Here is a 26,628-nt window from a genome sequence, read left to right on the forward strand (position 1 = left end):
AAATTGCTAGAGTGCTTGCCTGGCACGTAGAAAGCTGGATTCATTTACTACAGCAAGAGGGACTTGGAGTCGTGTTTCTGAAGACCTCTTGGAAGGCAGCAAGCAAGCATTGGGTCAGAAAGCAAGCCAACGTGCTGGACTCTGTCCTCTGCTGAAGGTTCTCCTAGGTTAGGAGGAGCTGGCGCTTCAGAGCTTGCTTAGCTATTCCATAAGCATCTAATGTGATGTCTAATTAAAAAATTGTAAACGGGATTGGGGCGGGGGGGGAGAAGCGGATATTAAGTGCCAGCAGTAGCAAAGAAAATTGGGCTTTGGCTGCATCTGTGCCTTAAGCAGCTGTCGGACTCTGCTCGGCTTTCAGTCCTCTTCTTAGCTAACTAAGCTCTGTAAGGAGCCTTCATGCTTGGTTTAGGGATTGGAATTGTAGCAGGCATTAAACTGTTGCAATGCCAAGTGCTGCTCTACATAACATCAAAGTGCTTCTGTGTATCTGACCCCAAGTACATGATCAGAACAGAAGTATATGAAGTGCTGAGAGGAGTGTCGTCTGCAGTGAGAGCACCCCTTCCAAAATCATCTGGTGATTTGACTGATGTGTACTGCATGATGCAGCGAAGCCTTGTATTAGGCCAGCTGGATCAAATGATGCTCTTTGAAGATGTTGCCAGTATGCAGTTTCCTCTTAGAAAATCGTCAGTGAAGAAAATCTGTCTGCAGTTGGCCCTTGGCCAACACCTTAAAAGCAAGTACCAAAACAGATATTAAGCCTTAGCATGCATTTTGTCCCACGAAGCCATGTTTCTCAATTATTCTATCTGAGTGTATGCTACGAAGGCAAGTAAAACTTTGCTTTGTTCTGTGTAATTCCCCGCTTTGTATTCTGCGCGAACTTCTTTGAAAAGTAGTGTTGGAACACGGCGATGAGCAAAGCGGTTGGTTTGACCGTGTCTAGGATAGCTGGATGGTTTAGCGGTTGGATAGCTCTGTGCGTTAGCCTGTGAGATGTTTTCATCTGTCGTGCTGCCATTTCCGTGAGTGGTCCAGGTAGCCCGTGGTGCAGTCATAGCTCCCAACCATCTCCTTTGCCCAAATGTTGCATGTTGTTCAGCATCTGGGTTGCCTGAGAGAGGAATGGCTTGTTTTGGAGGCACATTCAGCTCCCATTTAAGATGTTTTCAACCACAAAAGCTTTGCTGAAGTCTGTGTTGAGTTGCCACTTGTAAGGCGTGTAGTATCTTAATATATTTGGTGATGTTACATGTTGGTAAGTTGTTCTCTTGTTGATAGGAAGCCAGTGTAGGATAGAAATCTCTGCTATAATGAGATCTAATACATAGCAGCTAAATGTCAAATCCGTGATGCTTGAAACTTTAATTAAAAGAAAAAAAAAAAAGAGTATTGGAAGACAGAAATAGGAAAACCAGTAGTGGTTTAAAGTGGTTTGGTTTTTTTATAGGAGCAATACCTAGGGACTTGGATCAGTTTAATTTTTTTTTTTTTTTTTTTTTTTTTTTGTGCCAAGTGAAATAACAATTGACAAAACGCTAATTGCTTTGCAGTGCTTGTAAGGAATATAGTATTCAATGCAAACAAATATACCCAAACCAGAATGGTAAGTGGTCTGGAAGTTCGAAGTAATGGTAATGAAATTATCCACTAATGTACATCTGTATATAATTACAGCTTTCTAAACTCAAATGGCACTAGTCTTAAATTTCTTGTTGAATATGATTGTGTCTTGTTGTAGATGTGTAGAAGTGTTGTAAAAATGTGTTTGACTCTTGCTTTGCATTTGTACTACCTCATCCTCCCTTTCCCTGCACCAGTCAGAGCAGCTGCAAATGTGTCACTAATCATTTCAAGAAACAATTTTTTTGAGTCTAGCTCTTGAAACTGGAGTTTCATATTGCATCTTTGTCATGTCTCAAATTTAATCTATAGGGTAGTCTTAATGGAGTGGGTGATTTGAGAAGGAAAAGAAAAGGGGTAATTGCAAAGTTTGTAAACTGATGTAGGCTTTCTGAGGCATGGAAGGTTTACCGTATCCTGAAACAAAAAGTTGCTGTGCTTCAGTGATTAATCAGCATTAAAAAAACCCCAAACCCAAACCCCTAAGCCCCCCCAACTGAATAAATTTAACCATAATGAATTGTGGTTATGGTTTGCAAGGAACGTTTTAACAAGTTGGCAAGTAAATGTACATCACCTAACTTCTGAGCTTTTGGAGTAGCAAAGGTATTTAGAGAATTGGATTTAAAAATTACAGTTAATTCAGGTTTATTTGGTACACCTAATATATTACTACAATACTGTTGTAAGATTTCCCACTGAATGGTGTCAAAAGGTTGCAATTTTCTTTCTTCTCATGTCATCTGGTACTGAATCAGGAATTAATGGGAAGCAGTGATATGATGTGTAAAATTAATGTATGCCAAATCCCTGCAACACGTGCATTATAGCTGGCATGTACTTATTTTGATGTTGCTATACGTGTCCTGGCCTGAGAAAACAACTGCATGAACAACGACCCCAAATGCATTCCTCTAGTGGCATTCCACGTGCATCTAATGTTTGGTTAGTGTCTCTGCTAGTTGGCCAGCTACCTTTTTATTTTTTTTAGTAAGCTCAAAATACTTGTCCAGGTGTATTTACAGCATTTACATATTTAGGTTGTAGCCTGATATTTTCAGCTTTTTTAGTATGTCAGGAAAATGGTATTTTAAAGTATTAAGTACTAATAGTATTAATATATAGAAAGAGGCATTAGCCTTTTCTTTTTAATTTTATTCATTCAATCTCCCTCTTGTGCTCTCATGATTAAAGAGCTGTGCCTCCTCTTAAACGGTTTCAGTTGCTTTCAATCTTGCCTTAAGCTTAGCTTTTTGTATGAATGACTTTTGTCGGTGCAAGCATTATCTTCTACCAAGAAGATTACTCATCAAATGCAAGCAGCCTTTTAAGATCACATTAGAAGTTGGGATTTTGTTTCACTCCAAGCAAGCTGAAAAAGCAACTCTTGTCCTGTGATGATGACAACATAGGAATGTCATTTTGGCCATACGATTCATTTGTGTATTGCACCAAATTAACACGCTGAAGCAATTTACAGTCAGAGATGTAAAGAAACTGGTTGTATTTATGTCTGTGGTTTTAACATCTGCTTTCTTCTCCTTTTGTGCACTCGAGTTCTCTCTAAAGGATATAACATATTGTTTGCCCCTAAAAGGCATGGGGTTCCCATGTGTACTTTCCAAATGCTTCATTGGGTGAAAGTTGGTGCTTACAACAGAACATCAGTTTTAGCAGAGTAGTCTTTTTTAAAAATAGTTAAAAGAGACTTCTTTTGGAGAAGAAAAATACCACAAAGCCCTAATCTAGGGCACAAAGGTTTGAGGTTAATATCCCATACTCTCCCATCGCTATATTGTTTTATAAGGAGACTTAGGAGGCAAGTTGAACATCCAGCGATCTGCGGTGGGAACTTTCATCCTGGCAGCTTGGCTCACCCTAGAATGTCTGAAGGCTGTACCCAAGCAGTTTCTTAGAAGCCTCAAATTTATAAGCATTCAAAATGGCATTTAGCTATAAGATCTCTGAATCTAACTTTGCCTTTGGTAGTTTATGTTTATTAAAAAAAACCAAAACACAACAGCATCAAAGTCCAAAGTGAAAGAACTTGATAAATAATTATGCTTAATGGCACAAGGTCCTCAGCTAGAAGGATTAATGGGAAGGCAGATTTTTTTTCCCCTAAAGACTTAGAGACTTAAACTCAATAGTTTTTGTTTAATTACAGGAGACAGCCTTCCAAATTTTTTTGATTGCTTAATAGATGTGTTGCATTTATTTTTCAACTTACGTAAGTATTTTTTTTAGACTTGTTACAGCAAGTTTGTATAGTGAAGAGCTTCGTGGAATTTTGCAAAACTTGACATTCTTATTCAGAAGATTTTTATTCCAGCTACAGTTGATACTTGCACTTATTGTTTCCTTAGTATTGCTATCTATAATATGGTGCACAAAGCCAAATAACTCGTGAAATACAACTTTCTAGAACCATAGAAATCTTCCGTTTCAGTGTGCTGGTGGGACTCAGTGCACAGGGACAGACAATTTCCCTCACCAGCAGGAGCTATGATCATGTTCTTGAAATGCGTTGTGTGTTTTGGGGAGTGTTTGGGGGGTTTTGTTTTTTGTTGTTGTTGTTGTTGTCTTAAATCTTTCTTTAAGCAAAGCTCTTGACCTCCACGAGGCCCAGTGGCCCAAAGCATGTACCACCATAGTGAAACGTAGTTTAAGAACTTGGACAAATTCCTTCTCTCTGGTATCCTTGATGCATGATGCTATGAAAAATATGCATTTATAGCATTTCATGTTTAACTGATGTAGTGTTTAGATAGCTGGGTTTTTTTCTAAAAATGATTAACAAAAAAGCATCAGTATTCAGTTTTGCATTTCAGTATTTTAGAAATTGGATGCCTTCTTTCAACATATTTCCAAATATTAGTGCCTACTTAATGTAGACACTTAAGCTGAATTTACATTGGAAAATTCAGACGTGCTTGGGGACATGCTGAAATGATATAATTTGTGGTTGAAATGTTCCCCAACATAAGTTTGGCCCATTTCTACCCAGAGAATTCCCAGATGTGGCTAAGGAGCTGGGATGGCAGAGACAGTTTACAGTATGTGGTTTGTACACCATCACCCTGTTCTGGAGACTCTGACAGGTTCCTAGAAGAGATACGAACTGTTCTGCACTGCTTGAGTGCAGTGCCTAGTAAAGATTTAGGTGCACTTATTGATTAGTATAGGCATAGTATTGTATCTTCTTACATGGTGTAGTAAAGGTGTTGTCTTTCGCAGGGTTGTGCAAATAAAACTGGTATTGTAACTGGGACTTCTTCGGTGCAGATGTAGAAAAGGAAACAGAATTTCCTTTAGCAAGCGTGCAAGAACAACAGAAGCTGATGGCACTTAAATCAGTTGGCTAAGCGTAGTGTGCAAATTGGCATACAGTTACTAATTACCTTTAAAAAAAAAAAAAAGTTACCCTCTTCTCTGCTTCTTCCAAATGCATAATGGGATCATTCCAGCTTGACATCTTATATTTTTGTGGTAATGAGCATACAAGAGTGTGTGTGTGGGGGGTTCTGTTGAAAGGAAAATGAGATTTATAGATTCACAATAAACGTTGGAAATTGGAGGAGGGGGGAGATGAAACTTTTCTGTCTCCTCTCTGCATGGGTATTATCAATATTACTGGAATCACAAATCCAGCAGAGTTGCCTGTGAAGCCCAGAAAAAGCACCATTGAAATGAACACATGAAAATAGCAACCTGAAGATATTTTGGAATTTTTTTTCCAATAGTAAGGCTGCCACTCTGGATATAACTGCTAGATAACCTGACTTCTCTTTTTCAGATAACTTTCCTATTTGGGCTGTTCCTTGCTAGATTAGGGCTTTCGTCAGGTTTTGTTTAATCTTTTTGCCTGCATTGCTCACTTGAGTATTACCAATTTTAAAATAAATAAATAAAGAAATAAATAACTTAGTAAAATTATTCCATCTTTCCTAATACATTTCCTTCTTAAACATTTCTTTTTTTTTTTTCCAAATAAGAATCACTGCATAAATTAAATGCAAAAGCCTGTCTTAAATTTTTGTTCTTTTTTTTTTTTACGTTTTTCAAGTAATAGAGGAAATAATCATCCTTTCTCTTAAAATCCAAAGTTAGCTCTCTTGGACCACTTCATGAGTTTAAAATACACAAAACTTAGTTATTGCTGTTTGCTTTGAAAACAAAATAAAATCAATTAAGGAGATTATTTTAAAGATTATGTACTTTTTTCAGGAGGACCCAAATGATATCAACCCCAAAAGGAAAGACGTGCGTGGCAATGATGGGGAGGACAAAGCACAAAGTGTGGAGACGCTACCTCCAGGTATTGCAGTAACATTTGTTATGAAAGATCCGTAGCCATAAAACATTTATCCTTGGAAGCTGTAAAACACAGCAGTTGTTCTGATTCTAATCATTCTTTGTAGTTCGGAAGTGCTAGGATTATGTTAGCAATATGTACTTCTCTAGTCTTAAAGCTTCAGCTTTCTTAAATCTTACCTGCTTCACTGCTCCTTTGGGTTTAAAGCCATACAGAATGTCACTCTTTGCTAGTATGTTTGTATTGTCCTGCAATAGGTTTGAGCTGCTGTAAAAGCCTCTTGTATAAAAGTAGTCTGTTTCTCTCAATGGATAATGCTGGCAGGCAACAGGCAAGTTGCCTTGGGACTGTGCTTCCAACTAAAAATTCAGCCAAGGTTCATACTTTTTCAGTTTTGTCTAGCTTTTGATGCGGCAGTTTTTCCTGAGTGTGCTGATGGTGTACCTTTATTTTTCTCATACTCGCTCAGTATTCGTCACATGCTGGCAAATAACAGAGCAACGTGATTTTTGTTTTATTTGAGTGAAATGCTCTTATGCCTTGAGGATGAGCTAGGAAAATTAAGTGTTAAGGAATCTTCATTTCATGTGACTGCTTCCATAAACTTCTTTTGCTGCTTAACTGTTTCACATTGGTGAGATTTAATATGTAGCTAGAATTATTGTACTAAGAAATACAGAAATAGTAAAATGGATTTGAATATTTTACACTGTATTGAAAAATTTTACTGTACAAGGAGGACAACTTCTGATCAGATAGCTTCACAACACGTTTTACTCTTCTATTAATCTGAATGTTTGGCTTACGAATTTGGTGTAGCCAAACATTTGAAATACTATGAGGTCTTGAAGAAAGAACTAACCAAGGTAAACTTTCCTTTAAGCAGCTGGAAGCTTCCATCCCCAATAACGTGTGAGTTATGATTTTTGTTTTACAGTCTTAGACTCCTGGTACAGTATAAGCTGTTTGACATTCATGGCTTTTTTCCTGTAGCCTTTGGCCTACCTTGTCTTAGCAGCTTTCTGGAGAGGAGAAACAAGACTCTGGCTATGTATGTATGCTTTTTTGGCAAAACTTTAACTTTGTGTGTGAATTGGGAAATAAATCCTAAAAAGTTGAAGAGCCTGGCTTATTTAACTTGGTTTCTGGCAGATCTTTTCAAGTATTTTTTTTCCTCTTAATAGAACTCTCTGCAAATATTGTTACTGGAATTATAGGTCAGCCAATTTTGCACCTTCCAGCTACTATTCTTATTTCCCCTTTTGAATGTTTATGTATTCTGGGCCAAACCCTGTACATGTCCTCTAAGACCTTCCTTTCCCAGTGGTCCTAAGTAACCATTTGAGTATTAAAAGAAGTGGGAAGTGTCACGGGTTGAAAGGGAGAGATATCAGAAGCTGGAGGGGTTGAAGCTAGAAGTAAAATCAAGTGTAAAGTAGAGCAGGTCAGGCTTTTTTCATTTCATCTGTTGATTAGTAATCTCTTATGGCTTGACTTAACAGGCAGGAGAATCGTTACTGCAGTAGTACAAGAGTCTCGAATCAAACATCAAAGGCTACACAGAATTATGCACTCTTAAATCACTATTTTGATTATCTTCAATTCATGTAGGCAAACTTTTGAATCCTTATGGCAATGAAGCTTGGAATTCATATTTCTGCAGGTTCTTTGCACTGTTTTAATGCAAAGTGATTGAATTCTAGGAGGGATTTGGTTCAAAACTTTCTTGCTTTTCTACTGAGGCTAGGAGACCTGTAGTTTAGGTTTCAGCATTATGTAGCATAGTATCTTTCAGAACTTCTTGGAATTATGGAATTGTTTATTATCTTTATCTTTAAAATGGCTCTATATAAAGATTAAACTGTTGGGTTTTTTACCTTCTGTACATCAGAGTGTATCTCTCTATCCTTTGTCATTTGACTTTTTTATATGCTGCAAAAGTCTATTTCTTGTTTTGTGAAAACAGTGATGTTAGCTTTTGTAGTTAGGAAGACTGACCCTGAACTCTCTGCATGGATGACTAAAGCAAAACTGTGTAACTGGTTCGCTGTTATGACAGGAGTTTCAGCAGTTACTCAAACAGCTCTTTTTGTTAGTTAATGAAGATCTGGAATCTCTTAATGCCTGTAAGTCAAAATAATCATATTTATATCAAGTATCCTACTGGTTTTAAGCTGTATTGAGTCAGTAAGAGGGAGTGCAAGCTATTTAGGAGATTTTGTGTCCATCTATTCCTACTCTTTGTTGCCTGCCACTTGGTTGTGTGCAGATTTATCTGCTGTGCTTTCTTTCCTTTTCTATCTCACTTTGAGCTGCTCTTACTGTTATCTGACTTTTCCCTAATAGATCTGATTCATATTGTGCATGGTTGACAGGGCCTTCTGCTGCAGTCAGAGCCAGGCTTTGCCTCCTTCCTGGCTCCTGATGCCAAATTCACTTGTTCTTATATTCTGTGGGCTGTCACTGCTTTTCAGTAAATTTAGCTCTATGAAGTGATTTCCTTTCTTCTCAAATTTACTCTGTGCTTTCTGGACTAGTGTTGCATTTGCTGGTTTTAAACTCTTGGAGAATGGCAAATGATACATTTTAAATAATTTATATCAAGCTCTACTTGGGTGGAAACTGGAATGGAATAAAATGTACCAAACTAGCACTATTTTTTAAAATACAGCTACTTATTACAGGGCAAAAAAAAAAAAAGAAAACGTGCTTCCTATTTAAAATCAGCTGGCTTGTTATCAAAAATAATAGCAGTGAATTGCACTATTTTTGTTGATTGCCTTCTCAAAACTTCAGAGTTGGGAAATACCTGGGACAAAAAGAAACAGCTTCATTGGACAAGAGAAAATGGCCTTAAATTGCACTAGGGGAGGTTTAGATTGGATGTTAGGAGAAATTTCTTTACTGAAAGGGTTGTCACACATTGGGACAGGCTGCCCAGGGAAGTGGTGGTGTTGCCATCCCTGGAGGGGTTCAAAAAACGCGTAGACAAGGCACTTCAGGACATGGTTTAGTGGGCATGGTTGATGGTTGGACTCGATGATCTTAAAGGTCTCTTCCAACCTAAACAACTCTATGATTTCACCTTTTTATTTCTACTCAGCTTCTCAGGCTCAGAACAGTCTAAAATAAGCAGTTCTTGTCAAAACTAAGTTTAGCACTGCAGCATACCCTGGTTCCAGGTTCTTAGCTGGTTCAGTGATTTTTTTTTTTTTAATTTTTTTTTTTGGGGGGTAGTGGGGGGGTGGGATGTGTCTATTTGGTAGCAAACTCTGCAGTTCATTTACTGTTGAGTTTAAAAGATTAATTTATTGCCATGTGAGATCTCGGTACAGGCAAACTCACATTTTCTTGAATTTGAAGTTACAAACTTGCTTAATTTAAGTTTGAAATAATGTAGCTGTGTTTTCTGATACTCACTCCACCTGGCAAAGTCATTGAAACTCAGGAAACTACAGAGCCAGCTAAGTCCCCAGAAGAAATTAAATCAAACATGCTCCTATTTGTGTACCCGAGGGAAGCATACAGCAGAAACAGTACCTATTATTGGAAAAGGTTTGTTAAATCACTTCTAACTTCAAAATTTAGTTAATAAATTGTCAGAAAGGCAAGCCTTTCAGCAAAAGGAAGGCTGCACAGTATACTTAGCTTTGGATCAGCCTTTCATTTTCCAGCAGTTAACTTGAGCCGTTAGCACTTGTAACCATGTGGGCAGCCCACATTGCATGTTGTAAGTTCATGAAGAACACAACCTGTTTTAAGAAGAATGCTTGCGACTGCATCACCCTTATCACTGATGTGATGCCCTCATGACCTCCTGTGTTTTAGCTACTCTTTCTGCTGGATGGAAGGCAACTGGAGGAGTTGATGGGGGTGGCAGTCCTGAAGCAGGCATAGCATTAAAATCCATTGGAATTTGAAGTGTTTGAAAGTTGAAAGTCCTATATAAGTGCATTTTAAGTGTAGATTAGATTTTGTAAAATGCACCAAAATCTTTATTTTTAGACCAGAAAAGCAGTGACATGACATGTTCTGTATTTCAGAAAATATTCAATGTATGTTCCAGATTGAAGCTATATTATAAATTAGAAGCAAGGGTGATAATGTAGTTTAGTTACCAAGGAGGCTGCAAAAGCTTTGGGAAATGCTAAAGTAGAGAGTTATATGGGGAGATGACCTTGGGATCTCTGTTTCTTCTTCCAGTTTCCTGAATCAAGCCATTCTTGCATTTTGTATAGTTTTGTTGCAAGTGAGGTTTGGTGTCATTTTTGTAAATAACTCTGTATTGGGTTATTTGCAGTGTGGTAGCTGGCTGAGGTGTAAACTTGTTTTCAAAGAAAGTTCCTGGAAATATTCTGAAGAATGAACTTGAAAGGCTAAGGAAAACTCTTGGCAGTTTGTGGGCTACCAACAGCAGCTGGAAAGTTTCCTTTTTAGAGTTCTTTCAGTAATTGGAATTTGAAAATCTGTATTTCTCCCTCCAGTTATTTTCCTATAGTTTTCCTCTGGGCTGCTTCACCAAGTGTCTATTAAATGTTGTGCAGTTTGTTTTTGTTTAACTCTCTAGTTCTGGCTTCTGTGTCTGTGTGCATGTTTTAACTTCTTTAGGATGGTAATTTAGATGTAAAGATAGTTGCTCAGTATTAACTGGCTAGCTTTTAAACCAGTAATCCAGAAGTACGGATGCTTTTCTCTTACTCTGTGACTTTACTTGGATGTTGGAAGTTTCTTAAAAACAAACCAACCAACCCAAAACTACCTCCCCCCAACCTAGATATTTTTGTCTTACAACCTCCACTACCATCTGATAACCAAATTGCACTTTGGGTCCAAGTTGCTTTTGTAGATGAGCTCCTCAGATGATCCTGAGATTATAGAGAATTTTTAATAAAGTTGGTGGTATTTGTCTGGTTAAACAACAGACAATTATTTTGTTTAATGATGGGAAGTGTTCTTTCAATATCAGAATCTTCTAGCAGGAGTTAACGCACCATAGGTGGGGCATGGCTTATGGATAGAAAGCTGTAAATGAGCCCTACGTAGCTTCCATGCTGTGCAAACCTTGAAACTTCTGAGCAACCTCCGACTCTCATCAATAGCTGTTAGAGTAGTATTCCCTCTATGCATATCGGCTTAGTTGAGGATATGCCTGAGCTATATTATTTGTCTAAAAGTTGAACTTGAATGGAGTGACATCTCTGCAGCCTGCTGCTTACTGACCTTAATTGAAAGTACCTCAAAAACTCTGTATGTTAATGATGAAAACAATGAATGTTAGCTCCTCTAATCTGTAATAAATAGTGACCCCAAAAGACAGCTTTTGCTTTGCAGGAGATTCTCATACACATCCATGTTAAACCAGGAATGTTTGTATTGCACTAGAACTTGAGCTCTGATTTTGAGTTCAAGGAGGTATAAATTTGCTGTAGGTAACACAGGTTTGACTGTCAATAGGCCAAAAATTGAACATTCAACCAGAAGTAAGAATTGCTAGTTGTAAGACATTTGGTAAATATCATACTGTTGTTTTACACCTGAAGATGGAGAAAGTCCTGAAATTTTGTTCCTGGTGGCTGGATGCCAGTCTAACTTTCCGTGTTAGTGCCACAACCACTCACATAATAACACAGTCCTTGTTAAAGAGGAGTTAATCAGTTCTGATTGTAAAGGGGGTTGCCATTAGGTTGTATTGGAGAGCGATCTAGTGCTCTGTCTGTGTGAAATGCCGGGTTTTGAGAATAATGTTGTCTTGTACTTCTAAAAGGCTTGTTCCTCAAATGGTTTGATTATAACTGACTGTGCTTTTATTTATGCAAAGAGACAGTAAATTAAATTATAATGTCTTTGAAGTCTGGACTGGATCTTAAACAATAAATATTTCTTGGATAACTTTATAGCCAGATCATCTGCCATATTAATGCCTGTCGATACGTGGAGGTTTTTTTTTAAAATGGAGGTTGTGGCATTTGAGGTTAAAAAAACCCCAACAAACAAAATGGGCAAGATGAAGCATGGTCTGTTGATTACTTGTATAAACTGAGATCTGTAAAATTGTTCAATTTCATGTTAATTTGCAGGATGTTCTAGAGGAATTTAATAGGCAAAAGTGGCTGTTGATGTTACACTTAACAATACTGTTGCAGTTTGATTACTTTGTTGCAAAAATAAAAAATAGGCTATTTCATCGGTGGTGTTTGGATTGCTGAATGCTATTCTTTAAATTACGAAGATTAAATTGGATATTTTCCTGTTTTTCTATTGTAGGAAAAGTTCGGTGGCAAGACTTTGATCAAGATGCTTACGTTGGCGCTACCATGGTGCGATCTGGTCAGGATCCATATGCCCGCAATAAGTTCAATCAGGTAGAAAGTGACAAACTGCGAATGGACCGAAGTATTCCCGACACTAGGCATGATCAGTAAGTGCTAAACTGACCCCTGTATGACTTGGATTAACCCTTTTGTATTTATGGCTTTTGAGCAGCAGGTGGTTTTTCTAAAGCAGGAGCTCTCCAGCTTTTGAAGTGACAGGAACAGTAAACTGCAGTGCGATCCTCGAACAGTGGGTTAAAGAGCAATGAATCTTATTCAAGTTTTTCTGTTTCCATGGCTTCCATCAGTGTGTATTCTGTATCCAAACTGGTGCTGCATTTCAGTCTCTTTTTGTTCCTGTTTATCTGATGGCTTTTCTTGGTTCCTACATTTGTAAGTCTCTTTCACTGTGAGGATGATCAAACAGTGGAGCAGGTTGCCCAGAGAGAGTGTGAAGTCCCCAGCCTTAGGGATATTCAAAGCCCGATGCACAGCCTGCTGTGGCCGACCGTGCTTTGAGCGGGGAGTTTGGACTAAAAGATTCCAGATGCCCCTTCTGATCTCAGTTGCTTTGTGATTCTGTTGTTCTAAGTAGGTGATGATTGTCAACTCCAGACCTAAAGGAATCCATTTATGCACACCCCAGTGAACATAGGACAGAATTACACTTCAAATGCTTAAAAATTTTTTGCTATGTCAGGCTGCTTGTGCAATTTCAGGAAATAGTACAATTCATAGTAAAGAAAAATACTATGTTCTTGTGGGTAGAGAAATCTTCAACTTAAAAAGGGTTTGAGTGACTTGCACTAATCTTATTTAAGCAGAATTGATTAATATTAAAACAACAGTTGTTCATTAGGACTTCCATAACTTAAAAATAACAGAAGCAGGTTGAACTTGGTTTTAAAAACTAGGCAAGCATAGGCTCAAAGCATAAAATTAGCCAACTGTGTATAGTTAATTTGCCTAACTAATTCTGCAGTTAGAGTAAATGTGCATTCACAGCTTTGTAGGTAGAAGAAGCTGGAGGAGGCACCAGAGGGAGAGGGATAAGGAAGGTGCCTGGTTTTTCTCCATAAAGCTGTTTAATCAGGAATGGCATAGTGAAGGAGATTTGTATAAAAACTCAGACACTTACTGTGTCATTTTTAAATCCCTTCTATAATAACACGGTTTTAGGTTCCTTTAAGTAGGTGATTTGTAGATAAAACTAGTCATGTAGAATTTGCCATTAATTGAATGGAAAAGTAGGAAGAATCTGATGTTTCACTTGTTGCCATGAAAGCAGTGAAAAGCACGATGCCCCGGTATACTGAGGAGTTTAAAATTACTTTTGAGTTTTCTTCATCACATCACTTTTTTTTCACAAGAAATGCGTTTTAACTTTTTAGATCAGTTATTCTTTTCCCACAAGAGCAAAGCTCAGCCACCAACTTCTAGAAGCTTCTATGATTCATATATGCAGAATTTGGAATTTTTCTAGATACTTAATAATCTCTCAGGTGGGTCTAACAGACGAATGCTCTACTTTGAAAAGAACTTAAATAAGAGAGATGACAGGAGACAAATTATATTATAGTGACTATGTTTTAACTGTCAGTGTTGTGATTATATGCTGACCTGCCTGTGTATTTTCAATAAATGGAGCTGGAAAAAGAACCCTGCAATGGAGAGAGAGAGAGAGATACGTTTCTAGGGAAAGGCTGTATCTCTGCTGTGATTATTACTTAGACTTTGCTGTGGAGCAGATTTAAGTGCCCATCAGTCTGAAATGGTCATCTTTTTGCAGAAAAAAACCCAACCAACCAACCAAAAAACCCCAAACCAAACTGAAGCAATCATTCCTGCAAATTGTCCATGATGCTTTCCCTGCCATGTTGCAATTAATTTTCCTTCCATTTTGGCAAGGACATTCACTGCAGAAGCTGAAAAAGTTGCATGAAATATTTGTTTGGGTACTGTCCAATGGAAGGAGCAATAGCAATAGCCATAGGATGAAGAATATGTTACAGATCTGAGCACATGACACTTGGAAGCATGTTATTTTCCATAAAATTGGAGGCAACTGTATTAAGATTAAGATCTCTTATGGAGCTGCTACAATCTTTTTATTTAAGAAAAAAAACCTGGATGAGGAAATACTTGTTTCTGCTTAAGCAACTTTTTATTAATTGCATTGATGTGTCTAAGAGGCTGTTTGACTTTAAAATAACTACATAATAATACTATTTAATTGCTGAAACTGTATAGGCTGTTTAGAAGCAGTTTACAGGATTCTATACTAGATATGTAAATGTGTGTATAATCATGCATATCTTTTTTTTTTAATACTACATTGTTTAGTCTTTTCTGCATTGGACAAACTTTTACTAGCAACGGGTTAAGACCAAAGTTTACTACTTGCTTTTTGTGAAAGCTGCCAGCAGTACTTGAGAACACTTTGGTTCGCCTGTTTAAGCTGCTGCTTGCCTTTATCTTAAGCAAAAAGGAGAAGTGAGAAACAGGCAAATACAACATAAAGGAAGCAGAGAGAGAGGAGGTCTGAGCAGGAATGCAGATTCTCACTCCAGCTGATGCTCACAACTGCCACTTCCAACAGCTTTGAGAAACCTCTGGGTTTCCTTCTGTTGCAGTCAGTTTATGACATGTAACTGAGAGCTATCCTTGTCACGGTAGATTTTGGAGATCCAGAAAGTGAGTGTCACAGTTGTAATAAGAAACTTCCAGTGCTGTCCTCCTGTCAGTGTAAAATAGTCTCTGAAGTGGGAGGAAGGGTGAACTACCCCATGGTTTTTGAGGACCAGTGTCTGCCATGCTTACTTTGGACCAGTGGTTTCTGATCGTGTCTCTTAACTGATGTGTTGGCATAATTCCTGAGAATTACTGGTAAGTACTTTAGCTGGACTAAACCGTGTTTTCTTCCTCATTTGGCAACTATTAGAAGCTTCTGACCTCACACTCAAGTTTTATTCTTAAGCAGAGAAGAAACAAACTTTCCTGTCTCCTTGGTACCCAGACATCTGTTGAGGTGAATGTTCTCCTTGCACTGGTTAAAGTGGATATTTCTGCCAAAAAAACTGGTTTCAACAAATCACAGAGGTTTCTGAAAAATTGTTGATGATATGAACTAGTCCAGTGACTCAAATTTCTGGGGGAAAGAATGTACTTTTCATGTTTTAACTGATTTTAATGACCTACGCTAAGCATTGATGGTCTAGACTGAAGTTTTCAGTTCAAGTTCTATTTTATCCAAGTGTATTTTGTCATTCTGCACGTAAAACTAAATTCTGTAACTTGAGGAAAGAAAGTCTAATCTCTGTGCCAAAAATGATGATATTGTTTCTTTGGTTTGAGTTTCAAGTGTGGCACTACTGACACAGAAGAATAAGAGGAGGACTGCTACTGAGTCAGTTAAAGCAGGGGTTTTTGGAGAGCTGAGAGCAGAAATACTCAGTGAAACACTCCTCCAGTTTTATTTGGAAATCTAAAAATCTTAATTTCTCCTTCAGAAATTTGCAGTAGTGCTCTTGAGTTTTCTTAAAATTGAGAGGCTTCATTGCCTTGAGTAATTCTACCCTAAGATGTGCTCTGGCTCAAGTGCTCTCTTCTGCAAGATCAGTATAAGATTAATGTGACTATTTAAATTATTCTAATGCAAGTGCTTCATGTGATAACTGCATGCACAGTAGACTTGTCCTCTGTGGGCAATTTGAAATTTAGCACAAAAAAAGAGTATCTTTTTTGGCACCGTAGGCTTTGGTGTATTATAGCTGGATGTCTTATACTTATCTAAATGAATTGCCAGAAGCTCACAATTAGAGAAGGTCTTAATTCTTCACTTTCTAGGAATGCATACATGTTTGATTTATTGCTTCAACGCTGGGCACTAGTGACGAAGCCATCTTGTACGCCCACCGTTTGAGAAACGAGGCAATCGTAGGGTTGGCGTGGGCTTTGTTTTTCTTCAGAGCGAGTGAGTTCACCATGGCACAATAATGTTTTGTTTCACGGCAAGCACTAATGTGTGTGACGTTATGGGTGTGCTGTATCGAAAACGCTGCGGGTCTGTGGGTTTTTTTGGGGTGGGCAAGGGCAAGAAGCCCGTTGCTGCTCGCGCTCTGATTCCGGGAAGTTGAAGGTTGCATGGTTTATGATGCGTGTTGCAGATGTTTAATCAGGTGTGGAGAGGCCTTTTATATAGGCAGAGGCCTAGTTTTAGAAGTTCAGGTAGCAATGTAACTTACCTCTCTTCCCTTAAAAGCTAGTTTGATTAATACTGCACAGAGTACAGAATTATTTGCCGAATTGCTACAGGTGGATGCTAGCCAGGTTTATCCCGTCTCAAGACAACTAGGCCTGTTAAAACTCTACCCCTAATATTAAATAAAGGATATGTGAAGAAATACATCACTGGTGTACGTTACTGCATGAATGGCGATGCGTATCGTGACCTGTCAGACTGTAATGCTTTCAGCATAAACTCATTATACAGCATTTTCTAGTACTGTTAGCTTCTAATACAATGAGAGTAGTGTCTTTTTTAGGTTTATTGTCAGAGGATTTAAACAGCTTAACTTTATGCAGTCCTGCAGGAAGTATTTTGGGATTTGCTTATTTTTGCTTATTATATTAATTTCAGGCTATTAGAGGTGATGAAAAATGAGTTGACATAGGTGGAATATTTCATTATTTTCATGGTTTGGAAGGATGTGGTTCTGTGTTTAGTTGGCTCAACGTTGTCACAGCTAGCTTTGTTTTTCAAATTCTGAATGTTGCAATCCTTACAACTTCTCATTAGAATAGAAAACTGTTTTTATCTATGAGCAAGACCAGGATGCTACAGGAGCTTTAAAAACTAAAGGGAGAAGTGGACACATGCCATTCTAAAAAAGAGACATATGGTAGCCTGTGAACCTGTGCATTTCATTGAAAATAGGCTTATTTGCTTAATTTATTGAATGCTTTTAATGTAAAATAAGTGCTCTGGTTTCATGCTCAGTTGCATGAAAGGTATTTGACACACTGTAATGATGGTAGTCCTGTGACTTTTCTGAACCTGCCTATATCTGACACTGACCGTTCGTAGTCTGTTTTGTACCAAGACAACTACCAAAAGTGGCAGAAGAGGAGTTGGTTATAATTGCACCTGCAAAAAGATATTGCATTCTTCCTAGGTAGATGTAGTGTGTACCCGAGTTTAATGGATAACTGCTTCATGATGAAGGCTGTTTGCTAAGCCTGGGATGTAAATAGTATGTTTAAATAATGGTATTTTGTCTTCCAGGTGTCAACGGAAACAATGGCGGATAGATTTGCCAGCCACTAGTGTGGTGATCACCTTTCATAATGAGGCAAGATCTGCTTTGCTTCGAACTGTTGTCAGGTATACCTAAGAGAGACCTTGATTCCACCCCACCTCCCCAAGGCCATTTATTTGTGTCAGAGAATGGCTTATGATAAGGAAGGGAAGTAACAATCCATTATGCTTTTCTGAACCATTTGCAGAGGGAAAGCTGGGCCTTAATTTCATTGATGCCTCCAGTTCTTAATGTTCTGAAACAACAGCATTAAACAAACAAAATCATTCCCCTTAATTACAAATGCATGAAAGTGTGGCACCGATTACTAGAAGATGTTTGGAGGTTGGCTGTATAACTAGTTTCAAGAAAAACTCAGGGAAGATGGATTCCCAGGGGGTAGTTGACCTAAAGCTATCTGCAAGACTTCCATGTTGCAAGTTGTCTGTTCTACTCATTTCTTAGAGACTGGAATTTCAGGGAGAATGGTTCTATGTGTGCCTCTCTTCACAAATGCTTTCTGTAAGAATAAGCCAATAGCTGTTGTTGAAGATAGGGTCCTTGGCTAGGTTCTACTGTGGCTTAACAAAGTAACTGCTTTTATGACATTATTATGGAACATTAAGACTACTTAGCATGAATACTTTTTCTTTTTTGGTCTGTTTCAGTGTCCTTAAAAAAAGCCCATCACATCTTATTAAGGAGATCATACTTGTGGATGACTACAGTAATGATTGTAAGTACTTTTACAGGGTCTTAACTTTATTTTGTTTATTCTGGTAAGACTTTCTGTAGATGCTGGTAGGTGACTCAGTTAAGAATAGGTCACATGAGTAGGAGTTTGCAGAGGCTGATCCAAACCCAGTTCTTAATTCTTTTATATCTGTCACTGTGGAAATGTGAGGAGTTCTGACAAATATTTCAGGTATATCTTATTACTTCTTGCTAGCTGATGGAGCAGAGTGTATAACTGAAAACAGCCTTTACATAGTATGTCATCTGATGTAAAAATAAAATCCATGGTGCTTGCACCAGATATTTTTTGTAGCACTGCTTTAAATGAATGCAGGTCTCCATCAGTCTCTTGGAAAAATTCTTACTAAATCTAAAATAAGTCAAGGTTTTTAAGTACTAGGGTATCACAATACAAACTTGAACAATTGAAATGGACCTCTGAGTAACATTTCTTAAAGGAAGTTAATGTCTACATTTGCATTGTTAGTTTATAGCTAGTTTAGGATAGGTTTAAGCCTTAATGTTGGTTAAAAAGTGAACTTTCTTATCTGCAAAGAAAACAGTTTATTTAATCCTATAAAAGTTTTTTTTTTCTTAGTAATGTAGAAACTGTCTAAAGCAAGCAGAGAATATAATGAAATAAAAATATTTCAAAAGTGTAAAGTTAAATTAGCTTTAAATAACATAATGAGTATAGTAATTTCTTTGCCTGGTAGCTTTTCTTTATTTCTGTTGAGACAAGTAGGTAATTTTTTTTTAAGCATATGTCTTATATTTAACTGTTTATGACCATAAACATTTTCGACTACAAAGCTTTTGTATTTCTTTGAAGACAGCCTCTCTTACGGTGTACAGTGTTGGATATCAAACTGGTTCTCATCACTTTCATCACTTGATTACTTGATTTATTTTATTTTTTTTTAAAAGCTGAGGATGGTGCTCTCTTGGGAAAAATTGAAAAAGTGCGAGTTCTTCGAAACGATCGCCGAGAAGGTAGGCTTAATCTGGGGGAAGGAAGATACAAATTCCACTGTGCTGCCTTATCTGTTAATCTTCACCAAGTCTTTTAAAGAAACATTCTGCTATACACTCCATATTGGAGGGGGGATTTTCACTTTATAAATCAACTTACTAGCGGAAGGAATAAAAACAAATGCATTTGTGCAAGTAAAACCAGTAATTCTGATTAATTCCATGTTGTGTGTGCAGTTGCCCACTGTTGGCTTTCACCAACTTGAGAAATTGCCTTTTACCCTCAACCTCTCCTTTCTCTTACTGTACTGAATCCTCAGTTGAGCTGCTCCCATTGTATGTAAGGTCTCACTGTAAATTGTATGAATGTTTGAAACGATCCAGCTTAAAAAGAGCTTTTTTTTTTTTTTTTCTTTTCTGGTTCCCTTACTAGAGTAAGGATCCAGTTGATGTACAGCCTGGCAAACAAACTGTTTGGCAGACTTGAGAGGGTTTGAGCAGCCAGGAGGTCTGGGACAATGTATGCCAGTTTTGCTGAAGCCAGTGGGCCATGTAACAAACTTTGTCTTAACATTTTTGTTTTCCTCTTTGTTGCTTTGTGACTTTGGTCTCGTATCACTGAGCCCTTCAGTCAGCAGCTTCCTTGCTGTGGAGCTTAAAGCATTAGATACAGGCAACTGTTATTCTACAGCTGTTTGAAATAATAACTGACAGTTTATTGTTGAAATAGCTGACTGAGCAGATAATGTGCTTGTTTATTTTTGTAGGGTCTGTATCTTCTAGGCTGCCAGCCTGGCCTGGGGAGCAGCTAGAATCATTAGACTGTCAGAAAATGGAAATGACATGCACAAAACCTGTGTTGTTGTGCCATAATTAATTATTGCGAACTGATGGGCTCTTAGTATTTGTAAATATTTTGTTTGAGATACTCTTCTGAACAAAGGCTTGTTAGGAAAGCAGACCTTCTATGACTTGCCATGGTTGCAGGGTTCTGAGTAAGTTTATCATTCCTCTGATCAGTACAGCACTTAAAGATGGAGATAATCGTAATAGCAAAATGGAATGAAGTAAAACTTTTTTTATTTTTTAGTAATTATATTAACTTTGTACTGCATACACAGATAAACTGAATTTTCATTCATACTTAAAAATATGCATCAGTAGATCTGAAAATGAAATTCAATTTGACAAATCTTTTGTAATGTCAAAAAAGAACAACTATTTGCAAATTGAAGGCACAATTACCTTACTTGGTATTTTTGTGAGATTAGGATTAAATTATTACCTGTGGGATCTACTGTACTGTTTATGAAGTTTTGCCTAGACGTGTGTATGTGCAACCAGGTGATAATTTTTTAAATTAAAATATTTTAAGATTTCATTTGATTGCTGGCTTGTTATGCTTGACTTTGATGCTCACTTTGCTTTTCATTTTAAAGTGTAGACTGATATTGATGTCTCGGACACATACGAATTAAAATTTAAGAGAATCAGTAAAATCAGCCAGTGTGTAAGATGCTATAAGTAACATGTTAGTATCAACAACAGAGGAAGGCAGTGTGGTTTAAAATAGAATAAGGCATAGTGTCTGTGGAGGGGATGACATTGACTGGCTTGCTTTCAGAAATATGTGATAGTAGCTTTTGGTCTCATCTGTAAGACCAAAGTTTGTTATGGGAACAGATGTATTTTGGAGGGCACGGTAGTCTGTGAATAAATGTTAGGGGAACCTTCTCAACTCTCTGTAAGGTTGAGCGTGATTGTAGAAGACTCAGTGACCCAAGTGGTCACCTCAGATGTGGGGCAAAAAAATGCATATTACAAACACTGTTGTGTGTTTTCTATGGCAGTAGAGCAAGACAGTAGGTTCTATAAGAATGTAAGTTAGAAATAATAAGCTGTGGAAAGGAGGAATTGCAGAAGTAAAACAAACATAGCTAGAGTGCTTGAGGAATGGTTTGATATGGAAAAACTGAACAGAACAGGTTCAAAGGTTGGAATTAGGCAGCATAAAAAAAATGAGGTATAGTTAGCTGCCAATGTGCAACAGATAAGGTGTAGAAAGTACTGCCAGAGAGCAGCAGCACAGTGTGTATCTAGAACAGTGATGTGCTCACATTTGTGCTAAGAGATGGTACAAGGGTCTTGATGAGGCTGTTTATTGCTGAATGTTGGACAGACCAACAAGCTTTGCCTCTTAAGCATCTTGTATTCTGTTTGGCAGTTATATTTTGCAGGTTTATTTTGTAAAGGAAATGGAAAGAAATGGGGTTGACTGTTTTACAAAGTTTCAGTTAGGGGAAAATAAAACCCCAAAACCAAAACAGACTTGGTGTGAAACAATGTAGAAAGAAAAAGGAAAAAAAAAAAGTACTTGGCTTTGGTCTTGAGTGACAATGAAATCAATTAATTTTGAATAGCGATAGAGAAAAATAGGGAGGAAATTTGCAAAGGACTGAGGAAGCTTGCTATTTTCTGTAGTGGAGTAAATGGTGGGATGTTCTAGGGTATGTGTGTAAATATAGCAAGGGACTTTAAGGAATGGTGAGGTCATCCAATGAACAAATATTAAAAGTGAATTAAGGAAGGAAAGGAACAGGGTAAATCAGTGAGGGGATCTGTATAACTGAGGTGTAGAGAAGAGAACCACCTCTTGGCTTTACCAGAATTTTCTTCCTAAAGAAATCTTTTCAAGATAAGATTTTCAAAAAAGCCCTAAAACCAACCAACCAAACCAAACCAAAAAACCCCCTGCTAAACTACAAACCAAGAGAGTTGCAAGAATCACAAAGGAAATAGTTGAAAGGGGTGGGGGGAAGGCTCTCGGGCATGAATTGATGAAGCATGGTTATTTCTGGAAGAAGTTGACAGAAGAATGGACAGACTGTGGTGAGAACTAAGATGGGGGGGCAGCAAAAAGGTGGGGGAGATAAGTTAATGATGGAGCTTTCCTCAGTTCTATCATAGAGCTGTAGGAAAGGTGTTTGTTTTCAGGACCGATCTTGAGTAACGTTTGTCAGTATAATTACCTTTTACTGTAATGCAGACCCAGCTGTACTTGTGTATCACTTTTTTTTTTAAAAGGTACTCTAATTCTTCCACCTAAATCAGATTGAAACCTGTAGACTAGGGTGCAGTGCGTTGGAAGCTTGCAGGCTGTTTAGTATGAAGTCATTTCACTAAATTTTTAACTAGTATCTCATTTTGATAATGGAACTTGTGTGTTTGTCCTGTCTGAGTTAGAGTAATTTAATTAATGACTAACTTGGAATGGAATAGTTTCTCACTACTGTTGATTGTTTTCCTCAGTAAGTACTTAAAACTTTCTATCTTTACTTCTCAGGCTTGATGCGCTCCCGTGTCAGAGGGGCAGATGCAGCACAAGCAAAAGTGCTGACCTTCCTGGATAGTCACTGTGAATGCAATGAACACTGGCTGGAACCGCTTTTGGAAAGAGTAGCTGAGGTTAGTAAAGAGTTCTTCTAAAGTAATTTCCTGAAGAAGTAGCTTTTAAATTTTAAAGCCATCTGGTTTATACTACATTAATTTTATGCATTTTTCTAAGGAAGCTTTTTCTCTGAAGTGAGATGATGGAGATGATCAGAGTGTTCTGTGATTAAAACCCACTTTTTGTTCATTTAATCTGTGAACACAGGAACATAAAATGTGAATATTTATTATTATCTTTACAAGCAATTTAAATATGTGCTTCTCTGGTTCTTTAGGGATCTCCTCAGTAAGTGTTGAAAATCTTTAGAGCAAAGTATAGTTCTCCTCAACCAATATCTTCTCAATGTAATTCAGTTTACCTGAGTATTTATGCCTCATTAAGATTCAGTGTGATAATAGGAGAGAGGTTGAGCTGTGAAACCAAAATTGTCATGGAAATTAGCAGGGACTGTGGGCTTTCAGCTTCTATGAAAATGATGCTTAGTCAGTGTCCTGGAAAAGCAATTGAGAGGATTGAAAGTATACTGTTTTCTCCAGGGCTTGGTTATACTTGTTAACTTGCTCTGGAGGAACTCAGCTGAAGTGGAAAGTGAATCAAGCGTGATCCCAAAAACCACTGGGGAACACTCAAGACTACAGGGTTTTTCTTATTTCTTAATTGCATTCCCTTTCTGGTCAACTCCCCTTCCTGGAAAGGCTTTCTTTCAAAATGCTCCTGGTCAAAATGGTTTTGCTAAGCTATCCCGTCTTGTTAAGGCCCAGTTCTTTGCTTATCCTCCCTACAGTTCGCTTTGCACTTCCCCCCAAAGTGTAAGGGGGGAAGAAAGTAAAACCCGTATACTCAATATGCCACTGGAGAAGCTACCAACTGATGACTGATTTTCCTTATTCTGTTTGGTTCTGTGATGATTTACTGTCTATTCCAGAAATACTCTAAGTGGCCTAAGACATATCAGCAGTTAAAATCCTATTTTGGAGTAGAAATAACTTTAATCAGGTCAAACCTGGACACTATTAAAGTACCTAGAGCCTACAGAGCCCTTGAGCATGAGAAACATAGCACTTCCTTCTATTTTTGTGCCTGTGTGAAGTGTTGTAGCCTCAGAAGGGTCGGGGCAATTTCTCTATAATTATTAACTAGGAAAATAAACTTGAAGGCATTACGTGTATCTCGGAAGGAAGCGGAGAATGTTTGCAGCTAAAACACTAATGGATTCTAGGATGTGGAATCTGTTTTCAAGCCTTTTTGTGTAAATGGTTTGAAGCATCTACCTGTTTGAGAAATCAGAAGAGAAATGGTAGTTTTGGTCAACAAACCTCTGCTTTTTAGTAAGACAGCTATTTTGCCATTTACCCTTTTTCTTGTCTATGACATTTTTCAGGGCATGCTCATTTAGCGCTCTGAAACTGATACGGGTTGTGAAAAAGTGTTACCTTTGCATCGTAGTAGAATGTAAAGTCTCTTATTAAATAGCTGACAATTTTGTGGAGATCCAGCATTACATGTGGTATACTTGGTGGGAGAAACTGGTGCATATTTTGCTTTGTGCAGCAGCTACTTTTTAGCAGCACAGGAATTATTAGATCCTTCAAAACTTGCTCCTCACAATTGTCACCCCGGTACACGCTAATCATGTGTACAAAACTTGAATAGTTTTCAGTTGTATGAATACGGTTTTTCATTCTTAAAAGCTTGATGTGCTGTTAAATAAATAATTGATGTGGAATTCTAGTTTACTTTCATCTGGGAAGACTCCCAACCAAAGGTGTGAGGTTTGATAAAGTAGCTTCTAAGCTTTCTGCTTGTTCAAATACTTAAGGCATAGATAGTGTTTACCTATAGTATATGATAGTTCTTTGTTATTTTAAATGGATTGATTTTACTCACAGTGCAGATAGTATGCTAATTGGCAGCATTTTCTTGATAGTCTCAGTGACAAGAAGCTGAATAGATGTGAACTGTTCTGGCCTCAAAGGTAACTTTTTCAGGTCAGGGGTACTATGCATTAATACAGTATTTTCTGATGCACTGCTGCATCTGTTCTGTATGTGGTGGAAAGTGTGGGGTTTTTCTTTTTTCCTTTTGTTCCAGAATTGCCCACTTGGCATCTAATTCTGTTGGAGTTTTAGTTGTGCATGTTACAAAATAAAAATATATAGCTTCCAAGAAACAGTCTGAATTGAATCAGTTCTACAATACTCTATCTGATGTGCTGTAACCACTTTAGAAAGCACGTCTTTAACATCTTGCTTGTGTTAGGAGTACCTGAGGCATCAAGCTCTCCTCTTCAGTTGAAGGATAATCCATCCCATGGTTTTCTTCTTAGAGATAATTTCCTGGTTAGAGTATCTTTGTGTCTTGACCAGGCTTGCTTAGCATTCCTAGAGGGGTCTGGCACTGCTAGGGATCTTTCTTCAGCAATTTGAGCAAAGGCTTAAAGCAGAAGCAACATACGTAAAAGGTGAATATTTTAGAGTGCAGAATGTGTACAGATACCTGTGTAACCCGGAGCTGGTAAATCTCTTTACTCCCTCCTGGAGAATGTCTTTCTGCCTGATTCCCTAAGGCTACCTTTTATGTCGTCCTCTAGATTTTTTTGTGTGCTTGTTAGTTAGGGGAGATCAAACAATGAGCCAGTTTAACCCTTTACTTCCCCCAAAATGTCAACATAGTAATAAGTGTACACAACCTTATAAACATTGGTAACTACTAGCTATTGAATGAATATCTGTCTCCTTGGCTTTTTCCATTTCCAATTTCTAATCACTTTGATGTTCTATTCTTACAATGTATCAGTTACATGAGAAAAATAAAAATTGGAAGATTCTGGTGCAGGACTGAACTCATCTGTTTTCATAGCATAGCCATAAAGCCTGTCACTTTTAAGAAGGTATTTTTAAACAAAGACGATTTTAAAAGGAAGAAAGAGCTAAGATTAAGAAATGAGATGTGGATTCCTTTTTCATATCTGTCTCAGATTTTGTGACCCTGAATGAGTCAACTTTTAACTGGTACAATGCTGAAAGGAAAATATTTATATTTTCTCTTAAGAGTGTTGTGAAGCTTAATCTTTGAAGTGTCTTGAGATTTTTAGAGAGGGGGGAAGCAATGTATGCAGAACCTTGAGGAAAATTTCTGATGGTTTATGAGAATAATATATAATAGCCTAACTCTCTAGAGCATACATAACCTCCTTATGAAATACTAAAATGAAGTAGTCTGCTACAAGCTTCCAGGCACTAGAGACTTGCAGTATTCACAGGTTATTTCTTTCCATTACCCTCACCAAGAAACACATGGTTTTCCAGTTGTGTGTTCCATTATAAGTTATGGTGTCAACCCTTCAGAATGAAACAGAAGATTACAGAAAGATTTCCTTTTTGCTTGTGTTTTTTTGTTTTGAAAATACACATTGGATTTCTACTTTAATCACACTATGGATAAATAAGTATCTTGCTTTAGGACAATTTAAAGGGGGCTGCTGCGGTGTAGTATTTTAAGTGAATGAACTCTGTGTACTTTGGAGACCCACAAGCTCTTTCTTTGTAGCAATCTCTGTATTGACAACTTTGTAGTGCCCTGCAAAGCCATCACCTTAAGAATGTGCAAGTCTTTTGTCTGCTTTGCTGCTGAGCAAATCTATGATTTCAAACAGCATGTTTCCAAGCCAACGAAGTGGGGGTTGTACATTGAACCGAATGTTCACAACCTGGCTATTCGTCTGTTGGAGAAAAAACTGTAAGTTGTTTAAATAATACATTAGGCGTAGCAAGTGGTGTTAGTGTGGTGTCGCACTGATACTGATAGAACTAATCAGACCAGCAGTAAAAGCCTGAGGAAATCCCAAATGCACAGAAACAGTGTTCTACCTGCTTACTCAGCATGGTGGAGATGGGTTTGAAGCCTAACTGAAGCTCT

General features: G+C 37.7%; 1 protein-coding gene across 1 annotated transcript in view; it reads left to right on the forward strand.

Annotated features, from left to right (window-relative positions):
• GALNT2 (polypeptide N-acetylgalactosaminyltransferase 2) overlaps nt 1-26,628 on the forward strand; it is a 99,083-nt gene that overhangs the window by 47,606 nt on the left and 24,849 nt on the right. Inside the window, exons 2-7 of the mRNA XM_010562670.1 lie at nt 5,857-5,947; nt 12,209-12,362; nt 17,540-17,638; nt 18,221-18,288; nt 19,215-19,280; nt 22,603-22,724. Of these exons, the coding sequence (XP_010560972.1) occupies nt 5,857-5,947; nt 12,209-12,362; nt 17,540-17,638; nt 18,221-18,288; nt 19,215-19,280; nt 22,603-22,724 (600 nt within the window). The remainder of the gene's footprint in view (nt 1-5,856; nt 5,948-12,208; nt 12,363-17,539; nt 17,639-18,220; nt 18,289-19,214; nt 19,281-22,602; nt 22,725-26,628) is intronic.

The sequence above is a fragment of the Haliaeetus leucocephalus genome, unplaced genomic scaffold, assembly GCF_000737465.1.
Source record: "Haliaeetus leucocephalus isolate CR32 unplaced genomic scaffold, Haliaeetus_leucocephalus-4.0 Scaffold162, whole genome shotgun sequence".
NCBI lineage: Eukaryota > Metazoa > Chordata > Aves > Accipitriformes > Accipitridae > Haliaeetus > Haliaeetus leucocephalus.